The sequence below is a fragment of the Cydia strobilella genome, chromosome Z (assembly GCF_947568885.1).
Source record: "Cydia strobilella chromosome Z, ilCydStro3.1, whole genome shotgun sequence".
Lineage (NCBI taxonomy): Eukaryota > Metazoa > Arthropoda > Insecta > Lepidoptera > Tortricidae > Cydia > Cydia strobilella.
The window spans coordinates 26,223,767-26,245,130 of record NC_086068.1 but is presented as its reverse complement, the minus strand read 5'-3'; the positions used below and the strand labels follow the sequence as shown (position 1 = coordinate 26,245,130).

At 39.4% G+C, this 21,364-nt stretch overlaps 1 protein-coding gene across 6 annotated transcripts in view; it reads right to left on the bottom strand.

Annotated features, from left to right (window-relative positions):
* LOC134754261 (potassium voltage-gated channel protein Shaker) overlaps positions 1–21,364 on the bottom strand; it is a 403,882-nt gene that overhangs the window by 80,110 nt on the left and 302,408 nt on the right. The window contains exon 1 of one of the 6 annotated variants that reach the window (XM_063690473.1): positions 7,425–8,173. The exons of the other annotated variants lie outside the window; for them this stretch is intronic. Coding sequence (XP_063546543.1) covers positions 7,425–7,534 — 110 coding nt within the window. The 5' untranslated portion in view covers positions 7,535–8,173. Of the gene's footprint in view, positions 1–7,424; positions 8,174–21,364 lie in introns of those variants that run through there. 6 annotated transcript variants of the gene reach the window in all.

Below are 21,364 nucleotides of genomic sequence, written 5' to 3'. Positions count from 1 at the left end.
ACGGGAACCGCATGGTGACGGACCAGCCTATAATTTACGGCCGAGATTACAGAGATGCACTGTTGCGTCAGCACTCGAGGTAGAGGCATGTGAGCCGACAACTGTTAGGGAGGCTTTACATTCGAGTGATAGCAAGCTGTGGCGACAAGCTATGCAGGATGAAATCGATTCATTTAATAAGCATGAGGCTTGGGAGCTTGTTGATAGACCGGCGTGCAAAAATATTGTGAAGAACCGGTGGCTATTCAAAATAAAACGCGACGCTAATGGAAAAATAGCATCTTATAGAGCACGATTGGTTGCGAAAGGATTTACCCAGAAGTTCGGAATCGACTATATGGATACGTACTCTCCTGTTGTTCGACATAGTTCGTTGAGAATGTTGCTGTCTCTTGCGGTCGAGTTAGATCTGAAGATTGATCACCTTGACGTAAAAACTGCCTTGCTGAATGGCAATTTGAGTGAAGAGATTTATATGTCACAGCCAGAAGGATTCATCAAACAAGGCAATGAGCATAAAGTCTATAAACTCAAGAAAGCTGTGTATGGGTTAAAGCAGGCGTCCCGCGCCTGGTACGATAAGGTAAAGGAAGTTTTACTCGCAGAGAAGTTCACGCAGAGCAAGTACGAGAGCTGTATCTTCAGTCGCCGTGTGGGTAAGCGAACCATTATTATCGCACTTTATGTAGATGATTTTTTCGTCTTTTACGATTGTGACGAGCTTGCAAATAAGCTGAAAACGTCACTGAAGTCTCACTTCACTATAAAAGATTTAGGTGAAGTTAAACATATGCTAGGCATTAAAGTAGATCGCACTAGTAGTGAGTTGAAGCTGAGTCAGAAAAATTATATCGAAAAGATGCTCGAACGTTTCGGTATGAAAGACTGTAAAGTCGCAAGGACGCCCTTAGACTTAGGTCTGAAGTTTTCTGATAGTGTTACCCACAATAGTAATCTACCATATCAGGAGTTAATAGGTTGCCTGATGTACTTGTCTGTGACCACTAGACCTGACATTTCATTTGCTGCCAGTTTTCTTAGTCAGTTTAATAACCGTTTCACAGCTGAACATTTTGCTGCGGCCAAACGTGTATTGCGTTACTTGAAAGGCACAATGAATTTAGGTCTTGTGTACAGGAAAAGTGATGTTAATGATAAATTTCGTGTTTTCGGATTTACTGACGCTGATTGGGCTAACGGGACGGATCGTAAATCTTACACGGGGTATATATTTAAGCTAGGTAGGAATGTCATTTCCTGGGGTTGTTACAAGCAATCTTGTATCGCACAGTCGTCTACCGAGGCGGAATATATAGCTTTGTCTGAAGCTGCTAAAGAAGCGGTATACGTCCGTGCGGTTCTTGCTGAGTTGACAGGTTGTAGTAATACTGTTACTTTGTATAGTGATAACCAGTCTGCTGCTAAGCTGGCCACTAATCCAGTATTCCACAAACGATCTAAACATGTGGACATTAGATATCACTATATTCGCGAGACTATTGATAATAACGTCATTGAGTTAATTTATATGCCTACTGAGCAGATGACTGCTGATATACTTACCAAGGCATTGCCATATTGTAAACATGAGTCTTTTGTTCAGGACTTGATAGAAGTCGTCCAAGATTAAGAGGGCGTGTTAGAGGTTTAATTTATGTATAGTAGTATAAACCTTCTTACTGTAATCCTGGCCGATGGCATATGACATTGATATATGATTGACGTGGTTGTTGTCTTTCGAGTGTGTGTTTTTCTTGTGCTATTATACTGCTATATATTTTGTTATAAAATGTGTTTAAATTAACTCATACAAAAGTTTTGTACATTAGTTTCAAAAACCTCATTGAAATCGCGAGCCCCGGAAAGTCACCCTTATCGCTAGGCCACCAGCGCTTGTTTTTAAAGTTGTAAGGTTTTGAAAAGTTTACGACAATAAACAGTGCCAATATAGAGGGCGCTACTTGGCTGGTTTACGTGAACCTGGTTCAAATCTGTACTTAGAAAACTTTTTTTTTATTGTTTTTATTATTATTAGCATTCCAATCACTGTTACCACACAAAATTTTACGATTCTAGGTCTTCAGGAACCAATAATGCTTTCAGGTTTATAGGTATTTTTAGGTACCCCCATTTAAAGGGGTTGCAGGGTGTTTGCATACAGATCCATCTCTACATGCCAAATTTCAGCCTTCATCTAAGACTTCAGGAAGTAGTCTGTATTTTCTAAAACACGAATTTCATATGGGTCGGACAGTGAAAATTAAGGTATCTATAAAATCTAGGTAGCATAATAAAACTTGGTGTATTTGATAACTCTACTAACTACATAACAACTAAAAATTTCAGCTCTCTAGCACTATCCAAGTGGATTCGAAAATACGAAGAAACGTGCCGAAAAAACATAGGCACTGCCTTTTGCCCCTTGTCTCGTCTTGGCGGGGGCACGGCCGTGCCCCCAGATTTCATTAAACAGTTCAAAGCCCATCACAGACTGAGCGATAACATATCGGCAGATACCGTAAGATACGGCAGCTTACGATATCTTTTACGTACTGTTTGACAGAGTCCACACCACAAATGAAGCTATAATATATATTTTGGTATCTTACGATATCTTATCGCAAGATGCTAAGATGTTATAGCTCAGTATAGAACGATATATTTTGGTATATTTCGTCTCTCTCATAATGTAGGTGCTAGACAGAGAGCGATATATATTTAGGTATCGTTGGCGTCTATGGTGCTTAGCGATACTAAGATATCTTACGGTATCTGTCGGTATCTTACGGGTATCTGTCGATATATTATCGCTCCCTTTGTGACGAGCTTAACGTGGACGTCCGCAGGACTTCAGTCTCTCTGGTTTTGAAGAATAATAGTAGGTACTTCAAAAGATAACCCCAAAGTCACGGAATTAATCTCAATTATTTACCTACGTTTTCCCATGATAAATAAAAAAAAAACTTAGTTACACATGATGGCTCATTTACAGGCATCGTAAACTGCGAGCGAAATCCATTGAAATGACGTATGACAACCAGTTAGACGTATGAAAACCCTAGTACTTTAATGGATTTCGCTCGCAGTTTACCATGCCTGCTCATTATTGTCCTCATATTATAGTAGGGCTAATGCGTGTTCAATGTTCAAATGTGGCCTGCCTTCTATACATGGAACGGCAATCTCCTTTAAAAGTTTTAAAACCTTGAGGTAATTATTTGACTGGCTTAATCTAATTGGATCATATTGCATGGGCTTGTATTACAAAATATTATTATTATATAATTAGTGTGTAAGTGTAGGAGTATGATTAAATAGTAGGTCGTCTCTGGCTGACCTTGGTTGAAGCCACACTTGGCCCCGGCGGGCGGCTTGCGTAACCGCCCGCCGCGCCGGGCGCCGGGCGACTCAACCCTCAGCCCGGCTGCTTTCCGCAATATTAATTTTATTATACGTAGTACAATAAAATTTATAATGCAGAAAGTTGTAGTTATTCGTCATAGACGTAACCTTCACTCTTTTTCATCTCTATTAGGCCAAGCAATAAGAAGGTATAGAGAGAAATGCTAGGAACACAATTTTTGACTTCGTAGCTTTGTTTGGACTAGTTAGGAGGTGAACATATCAAAAGTCCCCGGCCGTAACCCTGGTGCTGGGGGGGAGAGTGGAGTTTGAAGGTTCTATTTTTTGGTTTTTCATTTATATCTCGGAAACTATGCGTCTGAACGACATGGCCACTTATACAAAATGAAAAGTGATTTAATTTGTTATAAGGTTTATTAAGTTAAGATTTTCGATATCTTGTATAGTTTTTAAGATATCCGCCCTTGAAGGTTTATTTAGGGCTCTCATTTTTATCTTGATTATCTACATCAGAGAAGCTGCTAGGCCGGGTTTGGTAACGTTTTCGTATAAATCAGGGGTGCTGAATTCATTTATGGTATCAACATTGACACCTTTCCGAAGTAAAAACATATAAACTTTAAACAAAAAACTTTTTTAAGTCATCTTCACGCTTAAACCGCTGAACAGATTCAGTTGAAATTTGGTACTTGGAGCGCGTACAATCGGGACTCAACGAAGTTCTCGAGCGGCTTCCCTTGGCAGTTAATAATTCTCGGCGACTTTAACGCACACCACACTGAGTGGTTGGGATCTGTGCGCACTGACTGTGCCGGGAGAGCTGTTCTCGACCTTGCTGCAGCGTACGACCTCTCCCAACTAGTCGATGGTCCTACTAGAATCCCAGACATCGAAGGTCATACTCCCGCCCTATTGGACTTGCTGATGACATCACATCCTGAACATCTCCAGGTCTCCCGTCTCGCTCCCTTGGGTTCGTCAGACATTGCCTGGTTCGTAGTACCGCATTAACGGACCGGACAGGGCATACTCGACCCCTTGGGTCCAGACGTGTGTGGCACTATAGGTCAGCAGACTGGGATGGGTTGCGGGAGTTTTACGCGTCCTACGCGGAACTGGTAGCCGACACAATTCTTGAGGGTATGGAATGCTTTATTCCGAGCTCCCTGGTTCGTGTCGGTGGTCGATCTCAGCCTTGGTTCGGTAAGGCTTGCGCTAAAGCTCACAAGTCTAAGTGCGAGGCCTACCAGGCTTGGGTAGCCGCCCGTAGAGTCAACGATCCGAATACTTCCGTATTGAAGAAGCGATATAATGCTGCGTCCAGATCCTGCAAGAAGCGTATTGCTGCAGCAAAGTTCCAACACACTTACAGAATTGGCGAGAGACTGGTAAATCAGCCCGCTGGGACTCGTAATTTCTGGTCTCTCGCAAAAGCTGTACAGGGGAACTTCTGTAAGGTCTCCCTTCCTTCTCTGCACAAACCTGACGAATCACTGGCTCAATCTGCAAAAAAGAAAGCGGATCTTTTGTGTTCTCTTTTTGCGTCAAATTCGACACTTGACGACGGGGGCAGCACGCCACCCACCATCCCGCGCTGTGAACACTCCATGCCCGAGGTCCGCTTCACTCAAAGCGTAGTAAGGCGTGCATTTTTTGCTCTTGACGTCAATAAGTCTAATGGGCCTGATGGACCCGCTATTGTGCTTAGAACGTGCGCTCCAGAGCTAGCTCCGGTTTTAACGCGCCTATTCTCGCTTTCATACTGCTCAGGTAAATGCCCGTCATCCTGGAAAACTGCTTGGGTCCATCCAATCCCTAAAAAGGGTGATCGCACAAACCCTTCCAACTACCGGCCGATTGCGATTACCTCTCTTCTCTCCAAGGTGATGGAGCGTGTGGTTAACAACCAGCTCCTAGCATACCTCGAGGACCACCAGCTTATAAGTGACCGGCAATAAGGCTTCCGGCATGGTCGCGGCGCTGGTGATCTTCTGATATATCTCACTCATCGTTGGGCCACCGCTATTGAGAGCAAGGGAGAAGCTCTGGCAGTTAGCCTAGACATCGCAAAGGCTTTCGATAGGGTTTGGCACAAAGCGCTTCTCTCCAAGCTTCCTTCGTACGGGCTCCCTGAGGGACTATGCACATGGGTCGCCAGCTTTCTATCTGGGCGTAGCATTGCAGTCGTTATCGACGGGCAATGCTCAGATCACCGGCCCATTAACGCCGGCGTACCCCAAGGATCTGTACTGTCACCTACTCTGTTCATCCTTCATATCAATGATATGCTATTGACTAGCAATATACATTGTTATGCGGATGACAGCACAGGTGATAGCTTCTACACAGGTCGTGCAAATGCCCCTCGTGAGCAGGTGTTGGAATGTAGAATGCAACTTGTGTCCGAAATCGAGGCCTCTCTTGAGCAGGTATCTGAGTGGGGTAAACGTAATCTCGTCCACTTTAACCCCAGTAAGACACAAGTTTGCGCGTTTTCCGCTAGAAAACTCCATTTGTCTTAGCGCCTAAGTTCCAGAACATTCCCCTTGCCATATCCAAGAGTATCGGGATACTCGGTGTCGGCATTACGAACGAAGTCCAGTTTCGGGGTCACTTGGAACAGTTGGAACTCAAAGCCAAATTGGCCTCTAAGAAGCTTGGGGTGCTGAATAGAGCGATACAGTACTTCACACCAGGTCACCTGCTTTCGTTATACAAAGCGCAGGTTCGACCACATATGGAGTCCTGTTCTCATCTCTGGTCTGGAGCACCGAAATACCAACTTCTTCCACTTGACTCCATCCAACGTCGGGCAGTTCGTATTATTGGGGATCTCACAGTCGGTTTGGAACCTCTTAGCCTTCGGAGGGACGTTGGCTCTCTGTGCGTGTTCTACCGTCTGTACAATGGGGAATGTTCTGAAGAACTTTTTGATCTGGTGCCACCGTCACGTTTTTACCACCGCACCTCCCGCCAATGAAACAAAGCTCATCCTCACTTTCTTGACACGTGGCAAACCAAAAACAAGCGAGCATCTCGCTCGTTTTTGCCCAGAACGTGCAAGTTGTGGAATGAGCTACCTTCTGAGGTGTTTCCCTTGCGCTATGACATGGGGTTCTTCAAGAAGCAGGTATTTAGGGTTCTCAAAAGTGGGCAACGCATAAGTGGCTCCTCTGGTGTGTAAAACTTATTTATACCTACTTGGTTCATATGAATTGGTGACATAATAAAAAAAAGAAGTACATAACACAATTTAAACAGTGTATTTTTTATGTGAAATGTCTAAAAAACCCGTAGCGGTCGGATCAAAAACTAAGTAATTAAGTCCGACTCACGCTTGACTGCACATTTCTAATAGGTTTTCCGGTGATCTATAGGTAAAGATCTATTTTGTGTATTTTTTTCAAAATTTTTGACCCAGTAGTTTCGGAGATAAAGGGGGGAATGGTCATTTTATGCCTATTTTCTTGAATAACTTCTAAACTATTTACCTTACAATTATAAAAAAATAAAATTGAGATTCTCACAATGAGCTCTTTCATTTGATATGTAACACGATATAGTTTGACAAACTTTATTTTTTAATTTTCTCATTTACCCCCCAAAAGTGGCCCCCGTGGGTAAAATTTATTTGTTTACGTTACATGTCCATCTTTGGGTCACAAACTTTAATTGGTCCAGTAGTTTCGGAGAAAAAAGGGTGTGACAGACGGACAGACAGACAGACGGACGCACGAGTGATCCTATAAGGGTTCCGTTTTTTCCTTTTGAGGTACGGAACCCTAAAAACTGCTATAACTCACTCGTGAGTTATAGTTTTTTTTAACAATATATTACTCCCGCGGGAACAATATATAGGTAGGCTTTTGGCCTTCAGGACACCTTCATGAAATAAGATCTTTTTCGAGCAAGTGTGATGAAAAGACATTTACCCCTACCTTTCATTCTTAAACTACGGTCAATTGTTTATTATCATTATTTCGTCGTTTAATACATGTAGTAGGTCTGTGTAGGTACGAATATGTTCGTTTGTGTGGTGTAGTGTGGTGTGGTGTACTCACGCCTCGGTGTTGTCGTCTCTGGACTCGGAGCGCTCGGCGTTGGCCTGGCCGCGGCGGTGCCGGGCGCGCTGGTCGTCGCCCAGGCCGTACAGCCCTGCGACCGCTGCCATCGTGCCGTCACACCATTACCGCTCGCACCCGGCCCTACTCATTTATACAGCGCGGCGGTCGCGCATCAGGCCCGCGGCACTAACTCTTCCGGGGACACCGTGCACATTTTTACCATGTCTCTTAACTACTGCCCTATACGATATGATCAGAGCTAAAATCCCATCACAACCCGCGTACTAACAGTCTTTGGTGCTCCTGTGACAGCTCCGCTGAGCACAGGTGGACCTCGCCTCACCAGGATTCGACTTGGTCGAGTATATGCTACTTAATTAAATATGCTAATTCGAAATATTTGGACGCATTTTTGGTATAGTACGTAGGTTTAATTTAAATCACAATTGTTATTATTGCATCTTATCATAAGTTTAATTGAAATAACTATTAAGCGAAACTATTATTATCTAAAGGTTTATTGTTGTCATTTCTTCGATTCTCATTAAAATTTCATAACGCGTATGTGTTTATAGTTCCAGTATCACTAAACGGGGCGAGCTGCTGCATCTGTGAAAGTAATGAGGTTTTTCATTTGATATTTCTGTCTTTTCCAAACGGTATTTATAGACAAGTATTTATTCCGTAACGGTGGTTCCCGCTGCAACATCTTATCGAACCACTTGGAAGCTGAAGTGCCTGCGGAAGCGATATGCATCTTTCTCATATTTCAAAATTTTAGGTGGCAGTCATTACGTAAACAGTGATCTTTCGTTAAATAAATACTCCACCCAAATCGTGAGCTATTCGAAGTTTTAAGGGTCTCCGGCAAGCTCGGTTTTCCATACAAACGTACTTAGTTCCGCTCTCATTTTAAAACGACTAGCTAGATTGCTCTGAAACTTTGTACTTACAATAGAATAAGGTAAATCTATGTATGTCTGTAATTAGTTTATGTAGCTTCAGATACCATAGTTAAAAAAATACAGCGAATTTAAGTTTTTAATACAAGACTTGTTTTTGCTCTACTTGGTTTGTTTTATAAACTGGAGCTATATAAATTAATTTCAGACCTAGATATACCTCGTCATTGTATGTAAAAAGTTTCATTACAATCCAACATGTAGTTTTAAAATGAGAGCGGAACTACGTTTGTATTGGAAGGTGCAATTCGGCCGAGCTTGCCGGGGACTTGGATGAGATTGGATTAATTTTACTGAATCGCTTGATTATAAAACAATATCCACGCCTCAAATTGTCAATGTGCCCATAAAATAATTATTTAATAGCCCGGGACTACTTTCGCATAAAAGTCGTTATATCTCTTTTTAAGCTTTTTTTTTAAATAAATTCACACAGTTACATGGTTATTTTAGGTTGCGAGTAAGTATGTTAGCGTCGAGTGGGCCTCGTCGGTGACCCGGATCAAGATAGTCGCCAAATTAGATCAAGAGGCATACCTAACTTGGTTGGTCTTAATTTGGCTCGGCCTCATCCCAAAGTTCTTGTTATACACAAAACTTTCAGGAACATTGACAAAAAAAGAAAACAGAACTTTCATTCTTCCAGATACGGTTCTTTATAAATATTGAATTCGTGTAATTAAATGTGTATAGTTTTAAAGCTGTTTCGATTGATAGGCAGAAACAAAAATTAGGTACCTAGCCTAGGTTGGCTCAATAATACGTTAACAAATAATTTTTAGGTTTGTTTCTTAATAAACATCTTTTACATATTGGAATAAAAAACCGGCCAATTGGGAGTCGGACTCGCGTTCCAAGGGTTCCGTACATTACACAATTTAAACAATGTATTTTTTAAATATGTGAAACTTGAGTGAAATGTAAAAAAAATGTAACGTAGGGGTCGGATCAAAAACTAAGTAATTAAGTCCGACTCACGCTTGACTGTACATTTCTAATAGGTTTTCCTGTCATCTATAGGTAAAAAACGATTGTATTTATTTTTTTCAAAATTTTATACCCAGTAGTTTCGGAGATAATGGGTGGGGGGTGGGGAGACGGTTATTGTTTGCCTATTTTCTTGCATAACTTCTAAACTGTTTATCATAAAATTATAAAAAAATATATATTTGAGATTCTCACAATGAGCTCTTTCATTTGATATGTAACACGATATAGTTTTAAAAACTTTATTTTTTTATTTTCTCATTTACCCCCAAAAGTGGCCCCCATGTTTAAAATTCATTTATTTTTGTCACATGTCCGTCTTTGGGTCACAAACTGACATTGTATACCAAATTTAAACTTAATTGGTCCAGTAGTATCGGAGAAAATAGGCTGTGACAGACGGACAGACAGACAGACAGATAGAGAGACGCACGAGTGATCCTTAACAGACTTAAACCGTTTCCGTTTCCGTTTAGTGACTACACCAGCCAGCAGTTCTGCTGCAAGGACGCAGAAGCGTTGGTCACACAAGGGAGGGAGAGACGGAGAGGCTCGTCGAGCTTGCTCAAATGCACGTGCTGGTACGATCCAGGCCGTCGGTTAGAGGCGTATGCTACGGTACGCTAACGACCTCCTTCCAGACAAACCTGTTCCGAGGCAGGACGTGTATTCGGGCCTACTCGTATACACCTCCCTTCATCTGCCGCCCCGGCATGCTCAACTGACCCTCCTGCCCGAGACACCGGTGAGCCAATAATACAGGTGAGGAGTGTGGGGCTGTTGCAGTCGAGGATAGGAGTTGACGGGAGTTGAAGAACCAGACCGAATACCAGCATCGTGCCCAGTTTAGGGAAGATATAGATAAATATTAGTGTAAGTAGGGATGGTGACTGCGATTGAGTTCATTGTTCGAAGGTTAATCGTCTCTCGCTCTCGTCAGGCTCGTAGTCAGCAGCAATCGAGGCCCCTTGATAGCTTTCGTAAGTGTGTGTTATCCAGACTTAAATGAAGAGAACAAGTTAAATCGTTTACTAAATAACTGCATTCGTTTCATTTTCTGTCTTCGTAAATACGACCATGTCTCCTCTTTCCGCTCTAAACTCGGCTGGTTTCCTATACGTGTTTTGCACTCTCTTTTCTGTTATTAATGATCCCCAATCTCCCGAATATCTCATATCTTTCTTCAACTACTATAGTGTTTCTCGTGTCCGTCAACTTCGCTCTACTGGCAACCTTTCTTTGTCCATACCATCTCACCGAACAGGTTTCATGTCTTATTCTTTCTCTATTCAGGCAGCTCGCCTTTGGAATAGTCTCCCTGTTCAAATTAGACAGTGTCCGAATAGATTTGCATTTAAAAAATCCTTACGTGAGTACTTTGCTGGCAGAACGACGAATTCTTAGTGTTTCTGTTTTGAAAGTTTCATCTGATATCTTATGTATTTGTATGTATGTATATTGTATGTATTTGTATGAATATTATATATACAGATATATGTATGTATGTCTATGCCTATCCATTATTTAACTATACTTGTATATATGTAATCACTATGTTGCACCGCCTACAAATTATCTGCTTTGCCCGAAGGTTGACTGGTAGAGAATGCCTCATAGCATTAAGTCCGCCTTTTGTACGATTGTATTTTCTTTTGTGCAATAAAGATTAAATAAATAAATAAAAATAAATAAATAAACAATTGCTGCTTTATTACTAGATATTTCAAGCATTTTTGTGTTTGTTTGTAAACAAAATGGCGTAAATGATTATTAACACTTATGTCGTAGTTTAGAGCTTTCGGGCCTATTAAGGCTATATTTGATGTGGTATTCAACTTTAAACAACAATGTATCACGATAAACCATTAAAGGTTATAGAGAGAGGTATCTTATACCTGATATACTTAAAAATAACTTTAAGCTGTAATAATGTTCGCACAAACACTCTTAAAGAGATACGGTTCCAAACTGCTGTTATAGCAATTATAGCACTAAAAAACTACGTGATTTAACAGGGAAAATTATGTCGGTTATATCACTATATTACTAAGAGCTATAAGAATTACTGTTGCCACTCTTAAATGGCTTAAGAGTATTTTTATAGCTGTTGTAACACTGTAGGCGGCATTAAGCACTAAAAGGAAACCATAACACGATTATAGAGCTATAGCGCGAGTAAGTTATAATGGGCACCCCAAATGAATCTTCAGCGTTAAAATCTACTTAAAGTGGTAACCATAATATATGAAGAGGCAGCTAATACCACCTTATTACAGCCTTTAGCTGCATTATGCAATCATATGTCTATTATATCACCTTACTAGCGCCAGTGTATTAATAAGACCGTTTATTTCCATAGTAGCACCTAAAACTATTATTATGGGTCTTATAAAACTACTATGTCACTCAGGACTCTAAATGAGTTGCTGTTATGGCTAATGTGTTTGTTGGGCGGAACCCTAAAACTTACAACTATAATAATTTAACTAAAAAAACGAATTATCTCCAAAATGTCCTCCTTTATACTTTTTTTTTTTTTTTTGCAGCATAAGGAAAATACTACACCATTAACGTGTCTTTTTATTGAATAAAACTTTCGAAAAATAAGTCACAGCAAATACCTATGTAACAATTATATAGCGTAATATAATGTCCATTTACATTCATAAGAAATAGTTACTATTTTTTAAAAGCGTTTTTAAATAAAAATACGCGTCAAGATTGTGTAGTCTTTATGTAATGCTAAAAAAAACGAGGTATTGCTTTAATACGCACAAGTTTGTGAAACTGATCATCAATATGCAACAGTAACAATCTGTTTCAACGTATTTTTGGGCCAGCCTGTACCTTTGGGATACTAAGCATTACAGATTGGACCATACCTACGTCCTACATGTGAAAGGCTTTAAGAAAAGCTATAAATAAGAACAAGAAATAGCAAGTGAAGGAGCAACTTTTGACGGATCTTTTAATGAGCGACCGTGTGCCCGGAGCGGAGTCGCGCTCGTGCACCTCGGCAATGATGTATCATATAGTATGACGTTGAGCACAATGAGGTGTATTTTATTTTTTGTTTTATCTACTCCTGTAGGCCGAGCACATGGTTGGCGCGACAGCATCTCGCCACGAGATAGACTACCCGTCTTTTAACTGTACGAATTAAAGGGGGACGGGTAGTCTATGTCGCGGCGAGATACTCTCGCGCCAATCATGTGCTAGCCCGGCTGGAACTCACGTTGGCGTTCAATACGTTACAAAATGTTTCACACCATGCATAAAATAAAGCACCAGATAATTATTAGGAAAAAAAAACATAGATAGCAGTTATTTTTAAACACAAGTTATGTTTAATAAATCGGATACATAATATAAAAAGTAGGTGAGTTGACCGTGACGTCATTGTATAATGTTTCATATTGTATAAATTCTATATTAGCAAATCGTTTTGACAGTTCTAAAAAAGAAACTGATTTGACTAGTAGGAGAATACCCTATTATTTTAAGTAACCTCGTGTATATATAATAAATTGATTGTTTGTTTACGGGCGCACTGAATTTAAAACTTTTTAAAAGCTAAAATAAGCGAGTAAAATTCATTGCAAAATGGATTGTTACCGATGTTCTCACGCGCACTTATCTACCTACTTGAAACCAAATTATTAAGAGCATTGCTAGTGGCTAGCGCACGTGCCACGAGTATAAGAGTGTTGTTCCAAACTAAGTGCCAATTGTGCCAACTGCCGCATTTAATATGCGCCCTGAGAGCGGAAAGCAAATTAATATTGGTGTTGTACACCAAGCTGCGCCCACCGCGGCCTCAGTCAATCATTTATGGTTACTGTAACATGTCAGAGGCTCCCTTTTCATGTTAGCATTATATGTAAACATAATATTGTTCTATTTTAAGTCGATTAAATTCCATTCTTGTGTCTCACGGTAATCCAAACAGTTATATTTCTTTTCATATCTTAAGTAGGCCATGCCATTTGAAACTCAGATACACACTTGGAGAGTTTAGCTGATTACAGTAAACCAATATATTAAGAAACTTATTTTTAAAATAATTTGAACTTTATTTCAATGTCATAAAGCTTTTTGCATTATAAAATTTTATCCAAAGTTAGTTTGGTTATTAATTTCAAGTGTTTGTTTAAAATACCAACTCGGATTTCACGGTAACATTAAAAACTAAAAGTTATGACTGTAAAATATTCTATGCAAAATTGAACCATATTATTAAGTATTAAAAAAGGGCGTATCCCTACAATATGTGTCCATATAGAAAAACAAAGACGTTTATAATAAAAACTATTCCTTCTCGTCGGTGGGACGTTAAACAAGGAATAGTTTAGGCTTCACCCATTAAGTAGGTCAATTTGGACCTTATGTTAATTAGGAAATAAAGAGTAATTTGTGTAGGATTGTACAGTCATGAAATTCAGGACTGGTTTAGGGACTGCCAATCAGGTACAAGAAGTTTGAGATAGAGGGGAGGTCGAAATCTGGGTAGGGGTTTAATAAAACTGTTTGCGGGCTGATTCTCGTGGCCATTCGCAGAAGCGTCGGAGGAAGTTCTCTAGTGCAGGTTAGATCTATTTAGGTTGCCTATATTGTGTCCTGGTCTAGATTTTGCTAGTATCTTATGATGCTGGTAGAGTTCGGATTGGAGCATAATATGGTGTAATCTATTGTGGGGTTTAACTTGAATAATTTTAGAGAAGTACATTTTAGATTTTGTTTTATTCTTTTGTGGTTTAAACAAGCGCTAGTGTTTGATATAATACTAGTGAGGTCTAAATTATAAATCAATAGACTTAATAAAATCTTTGTTTTGTTCATAGTGTCATTTATAAACTTTAGTGAATTCTAATTATTATTTGTTTATTGAATTGTGCTCAGACAAGCGCTAATGTATGTAAATATAATTGGTGAAGTTTAGGCTACAAATCTAAAGTCTTGTTTGGTTCATAGTGCAATTTATTAATTTATATTTTAATTGTGCTTAATATATATATAGTGTTTTGACTTGGATTATTTTAGTGATATTTAGCACTGGAATGATTTGGGTTGGAGTACTTTATATATTATTAACCGACTTCAAGATTTCAAAGGAGGAGATTCTCAATTCGGTTGTGTTTTTTTTTGTTTTTTTTTTGTTTTTTTTTATATGTTTGTTACTCTATAACTCCGTCATTTCTGGACCGATTTAGAAAATTATTTTTTTGATTATAAGTATATACATACAGATTAGTCCCGTTTTTGTCAAAAAGCAGTTCTGATGATGGGATCCATGAGGAATCGAGGGAACTCCTCAAATATTAAAGGCATACATATAGTGATATAAGTAAGTAAATATTCTTTATTGCACCAAAATTATACATTTTACATACATGTAAAACTACAAAGAAATATTTAAAGAAAAAATAGAACCAGGTAACAACAGGCGGTCTTATCGCTCAAAAGCGATCTCTTCCAGACAACCTTTGGGTAGCAGGAAATGTAGAACTCATACAAAAGTCAACAGGTAGTGCAAAGAGCTAAATATGGAGACTATTAAACACAAACACACATACTACAATTACTACTTATACATATAAGTATTAAAACAAAACCTAACACACAAATAAATATACAATACAATATATATAATATACATACATACATACATATAATCACGCCTATTTCCCTGAGGGGTAGGCAGAGACCACGGATTTCCACTTGCTACGATCCTGACATACCTCTTTCGCTTCCTTCACTTTCATAACATTCCTCATACACGCTCGCCGGTTTAGGGTGCTCTTGACCTGGCCTTTCTTCAGGATTTCCCCGATCTGATCAGAGAAAGTCCGCCGAGGTCTGCCCCTTCCAACTCTTTGTTAGCCTTCTTTCACTCATTCTTTCCACGTGTATAATATATATATATATAATATATATTTATACAAGCATATATACAATATATAAAATGACAAGTTAAGGCAGAGATAGAAAGTATAGTTTTAGCTGATTTTTGAATATGGGGAGAGATTTAGCTAATCTTAATTCTACTGGTAAAGCATTCCACAGCCGAACAGCCCGGAAGGTAAAAAAGCTATTATAAAATTTAGAAGTAGATGAGGGAGGAGCAAGAATATGAGTCTGAGAACATCTGATAGAAGCGAGATACTTGAAACGCTCTTTGAGATAAGGTGGTGTAGCGGGGTTAAAGAGAATGCCATAGAGAAGGGCGAGAACATGAGAGTCACGGCGAAGACGAATAGGAAGCCACTTGAGCTGAGAACGGAACTGTGACACATGGTCAAATTTGCGCAGACCAAATATAAACCTTATACCGAGATTCTGGAGGCGCTCGAGCTTATTCAGCTGGTCCTCCGTAAGGTCCAGATAGCAAATGTCGGCATAATCTAATATGGGCAATAAGAGGGATTGAGCTAGCGCAATCTTAGTGGCGTAAGGCAAGAAATTACGGAGTCTGCGGAGTGATGCAGTGTATGAAATAATACTACGGACTCATCAACCTAGTGCCTACTATACTTTCGTACTAAATAATAAAAATAACTAGTCACGCTTGCAATGTAAGACAATTTAATTTGAAATAACAAAATCACTTGTAACGTTCAAATCTTTATTCAAGTAGGTAGGCATATTACAATGCGATTATATGAACGTCAAACATAGCTATTCCGGTTCCAACCGTACACCTCTTGACCCGAGAAGATTTAACCCTATATGGGACCGGAAACAAACTCGGCGGGACACATCTTTTCAAAACAACACTTATTTTCTAATTTGTACAATAGTAAACCTCTAATGACTCATAAGAAATCAAATTAACACTCGGGATAAAACACTTAGCTAAATGATTAAATAATGTTGGAATCTATAAGCTTTCAAAATAATCCTTCAGGTATAAGCCTTCAGGAACGTAGTGAGTTTAGGCACGAGGTTGGTTAACGTCCGATATCTAGCACGGTCCGATCGAGAATCCTCGTATGAATGCCGCGGAGTGGCGGAGCCTAAATAGCTCCCACCAAAGTGAATGTAGGCCAACTTACTTGACCAGTTACCAACAAAACTGCCAACTCGTACCTAACTTCACGCAAGCTAAACCACTTGACGTTCCGAAGCCTGTACCTAATCTTATTTCAACAAGAATGCCAATAGATGGCGTTACTCTCTACATAACTCGATAAATTACATTATCAACTAAGTAATACATAGCAACACTGCTAATCGATTGTATACAGGCGTCTAAAACTGAAATGTAACGCTGCAATGTGTCCTTCTGGAGTCACGCTCCGACATATATATATATATATATATATATATATACGCGATAAAAACTACGCCGGCTCCAACCCTACACCACGGACCCGAGAAGATTTAATTCCCTCCTTCATAGTTCTATTTCATACCTATCTACCTACTTTAAATAGTGTCTTACGTGACATTATTGGAACTTGGAACCCACCGGCTCTTAAACGTATAGCATCTTTTCGCCTCGTCGAGCAGCGTTCTCCGCTAGCTATCAATCAGTATAAGCCAGATTCATTGAATACTGCCCGGCAGGGGAGACCCTCGCCAGATGAGACCGAACATGTTGCGATCTTCTCTCTTAACTAGTTCCGTTTTGTTGCATTATGATAATGTACGAGTATAAGATTGTCGTATAGAGCTGACCATTAGTCCACTGTAGTAGCTATTACAGCAAGATAAGGTCTACAGTGGTCTACTTAGTAGACCACCGTAGACGTTAATATCTTGTTGTAATAAGGTTTTCGAATGATCAGTTACTTAACTGTGGCCACGATGGTACGGTGCACTATTTATGTAAACAAAAAGCGCATAAAATATATAAATGTATTTAGTTATTAACCGTCTTCAAGATTTCAAAGGAGGAGGTTCTCAATTCGGTTGTATGTTTATTTTTATTTTTTTAAATGTTTGTTACTCCATAACTCCGTCATTTCTGGACCGATTTTGAAAATTATTTTTTTGATTGTCAGTATATACATACAGATTGGTCCCGTTTTTGTCAAAACGTAATTCTTATGATGGGATCCATGAGGAATCGAGGGAACTCCTCAAATGTTAAAGGCTTACATATAGTGATTTTAGAATTTTCATCAACAAATCAAGCACTTACATTTAAAAAAAGTGACATTTGATGAAGTGGAACTGCTGATGATGATCAGAACGGAACTCTTCAATGACGCATAGTTCACGTTTGGCGATTTGTCCTCTTCGTTATGTTTGTTAAGCAAGTTAGGTTTTCAAGAAACATTTTTGTCAAGCTCGAGTTCTGATGATGGGATCCATGAGGAATCGATCGAACTCCTCAAATGTTAAAGGCATACATATAGTGATTTTAGTATTTTCATTAACAAATCAACCGCTTACATTTAAAAAAGTGACATTTGATGAAGTGGAACTGCTGATGATGATCAGAACGGAACTCTTCAATGACGCATAGTTCACGTTTGGCGATTTGTCCTCTTCGTTATGTTTGTTAAGCAAGTTAGGTTTTCAAGAAACATTTTTGTCAAGCTCGAGTTCTGATGATGGGATCCATGAGGAATCGAGGGAACTCCTCAAATGTGAAAGGCATACATACAGTGATTTTTGTATTTTTATAAACAAATCCAGCACTTCCATTTTAAAAAGTGACATTTGATGAAGTGGAACTGCTTATGGTGATCAGAACGGAACTCTTCAATGACGCATAGTTCACGTTTGGCGATTTGTCCTCTTCGTTATGTTTGTTAGGCAAGTTAGGTTTTCAAGAAACATTTTTGTCAAGCTCAAGTTCTGATGATGGGATCCATGAGGAATCGAGGGAACTCCTCAAATGTGAAAGGCATACATATAGTGATTTTTGTATTTTTATAAACAAATCCAGCACTTCCATTTTAAAAAGTGACATTTGATGAAGTGGAACTGCTGATGATGATCAGGATGGAACACTTCAATGACACATAGTTCACGACGTTAACATTTGGCGATTTGTTCTCTTCCTTATGGACCCAGACCTAAACTTAGTCCCGGACTCGGACCCGGACCCGGGTCTGAACATGGACCCCAACTCGGACCCGGACCCGGACCGAACTCTGACCCAAACTTGGACCCGGACAGCCGGACCCGGACCCGGACTCTGATCCGGACCCAGACCCGGACCCGGAAATGCTACTAGAAAAGTGGGTTAGGTGGGTGGTTGGGTTTTGAACTGCGATTCTCACAGAACAGAACGGCTATCAGAAAAGTAGGTTAGGTTAGAGCTGTGACCCTTACAGAAATGAAATGCTATCAGAAAAGTAGGTTAGGTTAGGTTAGAACTGCGACCCTTACAGAAATAAAATGCTACTAGAAAAGTGGGTGGTTTTACCTCCTTTTCTACATTATTAGGCAAAAGATGCTGTCTTTTTCATTTCATTGTCTGGAATCTAAGAGTGCACCATCAACAATAAGTGAACTTTCAGCGGCATCCCCCATTGAAGTCGGTTTTTTTTCTTAAAAATTATTTCAACTCCAATCGGACTCATACGTATGTGCAAAAGATATAGATAACTTATCTGGGCGGCCGGTTTTTATTTCGTTGTCGTTTTTTTTTCATTTTTGTTAGATTTTGATAAAAATTGGTGGATGGATAGTTCCCTTTTTTGTACAAAATAAGCGCAACTTTATCGTACCGATGTCCTACAAAATCTTGCACTGAGTTACGAAAACGTATGAAATTATCGTAACTCAAGGGAAATCTCCCAAATTGGTATTTTGTGTTTATTTTAAGTAAGTTATATTTTAAGTAAGGTATAAGTTTTATCAAAATCTGTCAAAAAAATTACATCGACAAAAAAATAAAAATCGGCCCCTATGTAAATAGGGTAAGCTGGTCAAAGAGCACGCATCCGATAAGAGTACGCGACACCAAAAATAAACCAAAATCCACGAAGCTGTTTAGGATGTTGTATTTTGAAGTGAACGAAGGGTAGAAAAACCGGACAAGAGCGAGTCGGACTCGCCCACCGAGGGTTCCGTACAAATTTAACTTTGTTTTTAGTTCTAGGTCAACGGGAAGTACCCTATAAATTTTGATTCTCTTGAGAGTGTTGAAATATACGTTTTTTTGCGGTATAAATGTCCGTATCTTATTTTTTACATCTTAGAAGTTTGACTTTTATTGACAGCTTCAAGGGACTGTAGACCTGAGTATGTAAACTCGTTCCCGAGATAAAGGGTCTTGACAGACAGACGGACGGACGGACGGAAGGACGGACGGACAACAAACTGTTCCTATAAGGGATCCAAGGATGTCGCCTACCGCGTTACACGGGAGCAGTTGGTCAGAGTTAATTAATGGTGTTGCCATACACACGTTTACCATATGGTCACTGTGTGCATGAGTCCTCAGTAATGTATCGTGTAAAAGGACGCGCGTACTCTTGCACGCCAGCTGCTGATTTATCACAGAATCTACCGTTGGTAGAAGAATCTCGAGAATGACAGATAGCTCAAGCAAATGATGATGCCGTACAATATGTGCCTTTGGTTAATAGTTTCCGATGAGATACAAATTTCCCAATCAGCCAATGATGTTGATGACCGTCGACAAAATTGCATGGGAAAACGGGTTAATAACCGGATATTAACCGTAACCACATGTGTACATTTAAGGTGACTTTCGATTGGCAATTGCAATCTGTATTACTGTTGCAACGTTACTACTCGTACTGTGGCCTCGACGCGGGCGCTGTATCTGTCAATTTACTTGATAAAATGAGTGACGTTCGCTGCCGCATTACTGCTGCGATTATGACGTTTAATCCGTCACTCATTTTATCAAGGGAATTGACAGATACAGCAGTGGCATCAACGCTGCGCCGTAGCAGTAATGTCGCGACAGTAATGCAGTTGCAGTTGACATCCGCATGTTTTCTTTAAACTTAATATCTTGAAACCATCCATGTTTAACCCCCGTTTGATAGGGACTTACTTATTCATTGCAAATTCACTTTACTATTTTAGTTCCTTCACGGTATGTTTTCAATACATTTCACTCTGAATATTTAGTCAAATATTCTGTCGTACACGTGTAAAGAAAAACAGCTGGCACGCAGTGATCTTGGAGTTAATCCGTACTTACTTTAAAGGTTTCTTCACCTTCTAACGGTAGTGAAGAAATTTAATTAGTAGTTTAACTTAGTAATGAACAACCCAGTAAGGGTTTAATACCTATAACCTAAACATTCCATAGATTAAGTTCAATTGATTTTTTAAACTTCATGTTACAGATATAACGTTTATTACCATGTCATTTTTTTTTTCATTAGTTATGAAGGATCGGAAATAAAAATTATTTTAATGAAAACATATACTATTTAATAATAAGCCTGCAGGCCACCTTGTGGGCCCCACAGGGCCGATTGTGGCGAACTGTTGGGGAATAACGGCTCTCGAGAGTCGGTCGGGGTCTCCGTCTCAGCCAAGACAGTCGGAATGGAAAACTATTGAATTGAAGTAATTTGCCATGGTGGCCTAACCGTATTGCCAAGGTTTGGGCACTTTGTACAAGCTTTCTAAAATCTCTTGCAATGTTGAGACTGATTATAATTATTGTACTAGCTGTTGCCCGCGACTTCGTACGCGTGGATTTGTATGTTGGTGGTTATATATTCTACATGAGCATAATATAGAACATTATGCAGCAAAAGAAATCAGTAGGGACGGTTAATCATTTGTTAATAATTATACAACGCATGAAATTTGTCTTTCACAAACTACGAAGTTTCAAGACCCTAACTGAAAAAAATTTTACAAGTCCACTATTTAAAAAAAAAATCGCTCCCGAAACTATTAATACAAACTTTTCGAAAACGGATTTTAAAATTTTTTTCATTAATTTTCGTCTATTTTAATATAATGCCCTTTTTACCAAGTTTCAAGCTCCTAGCTTAAAAGAAAATTTGTACCACATATAAACTTGCATCCCCTTTTTAA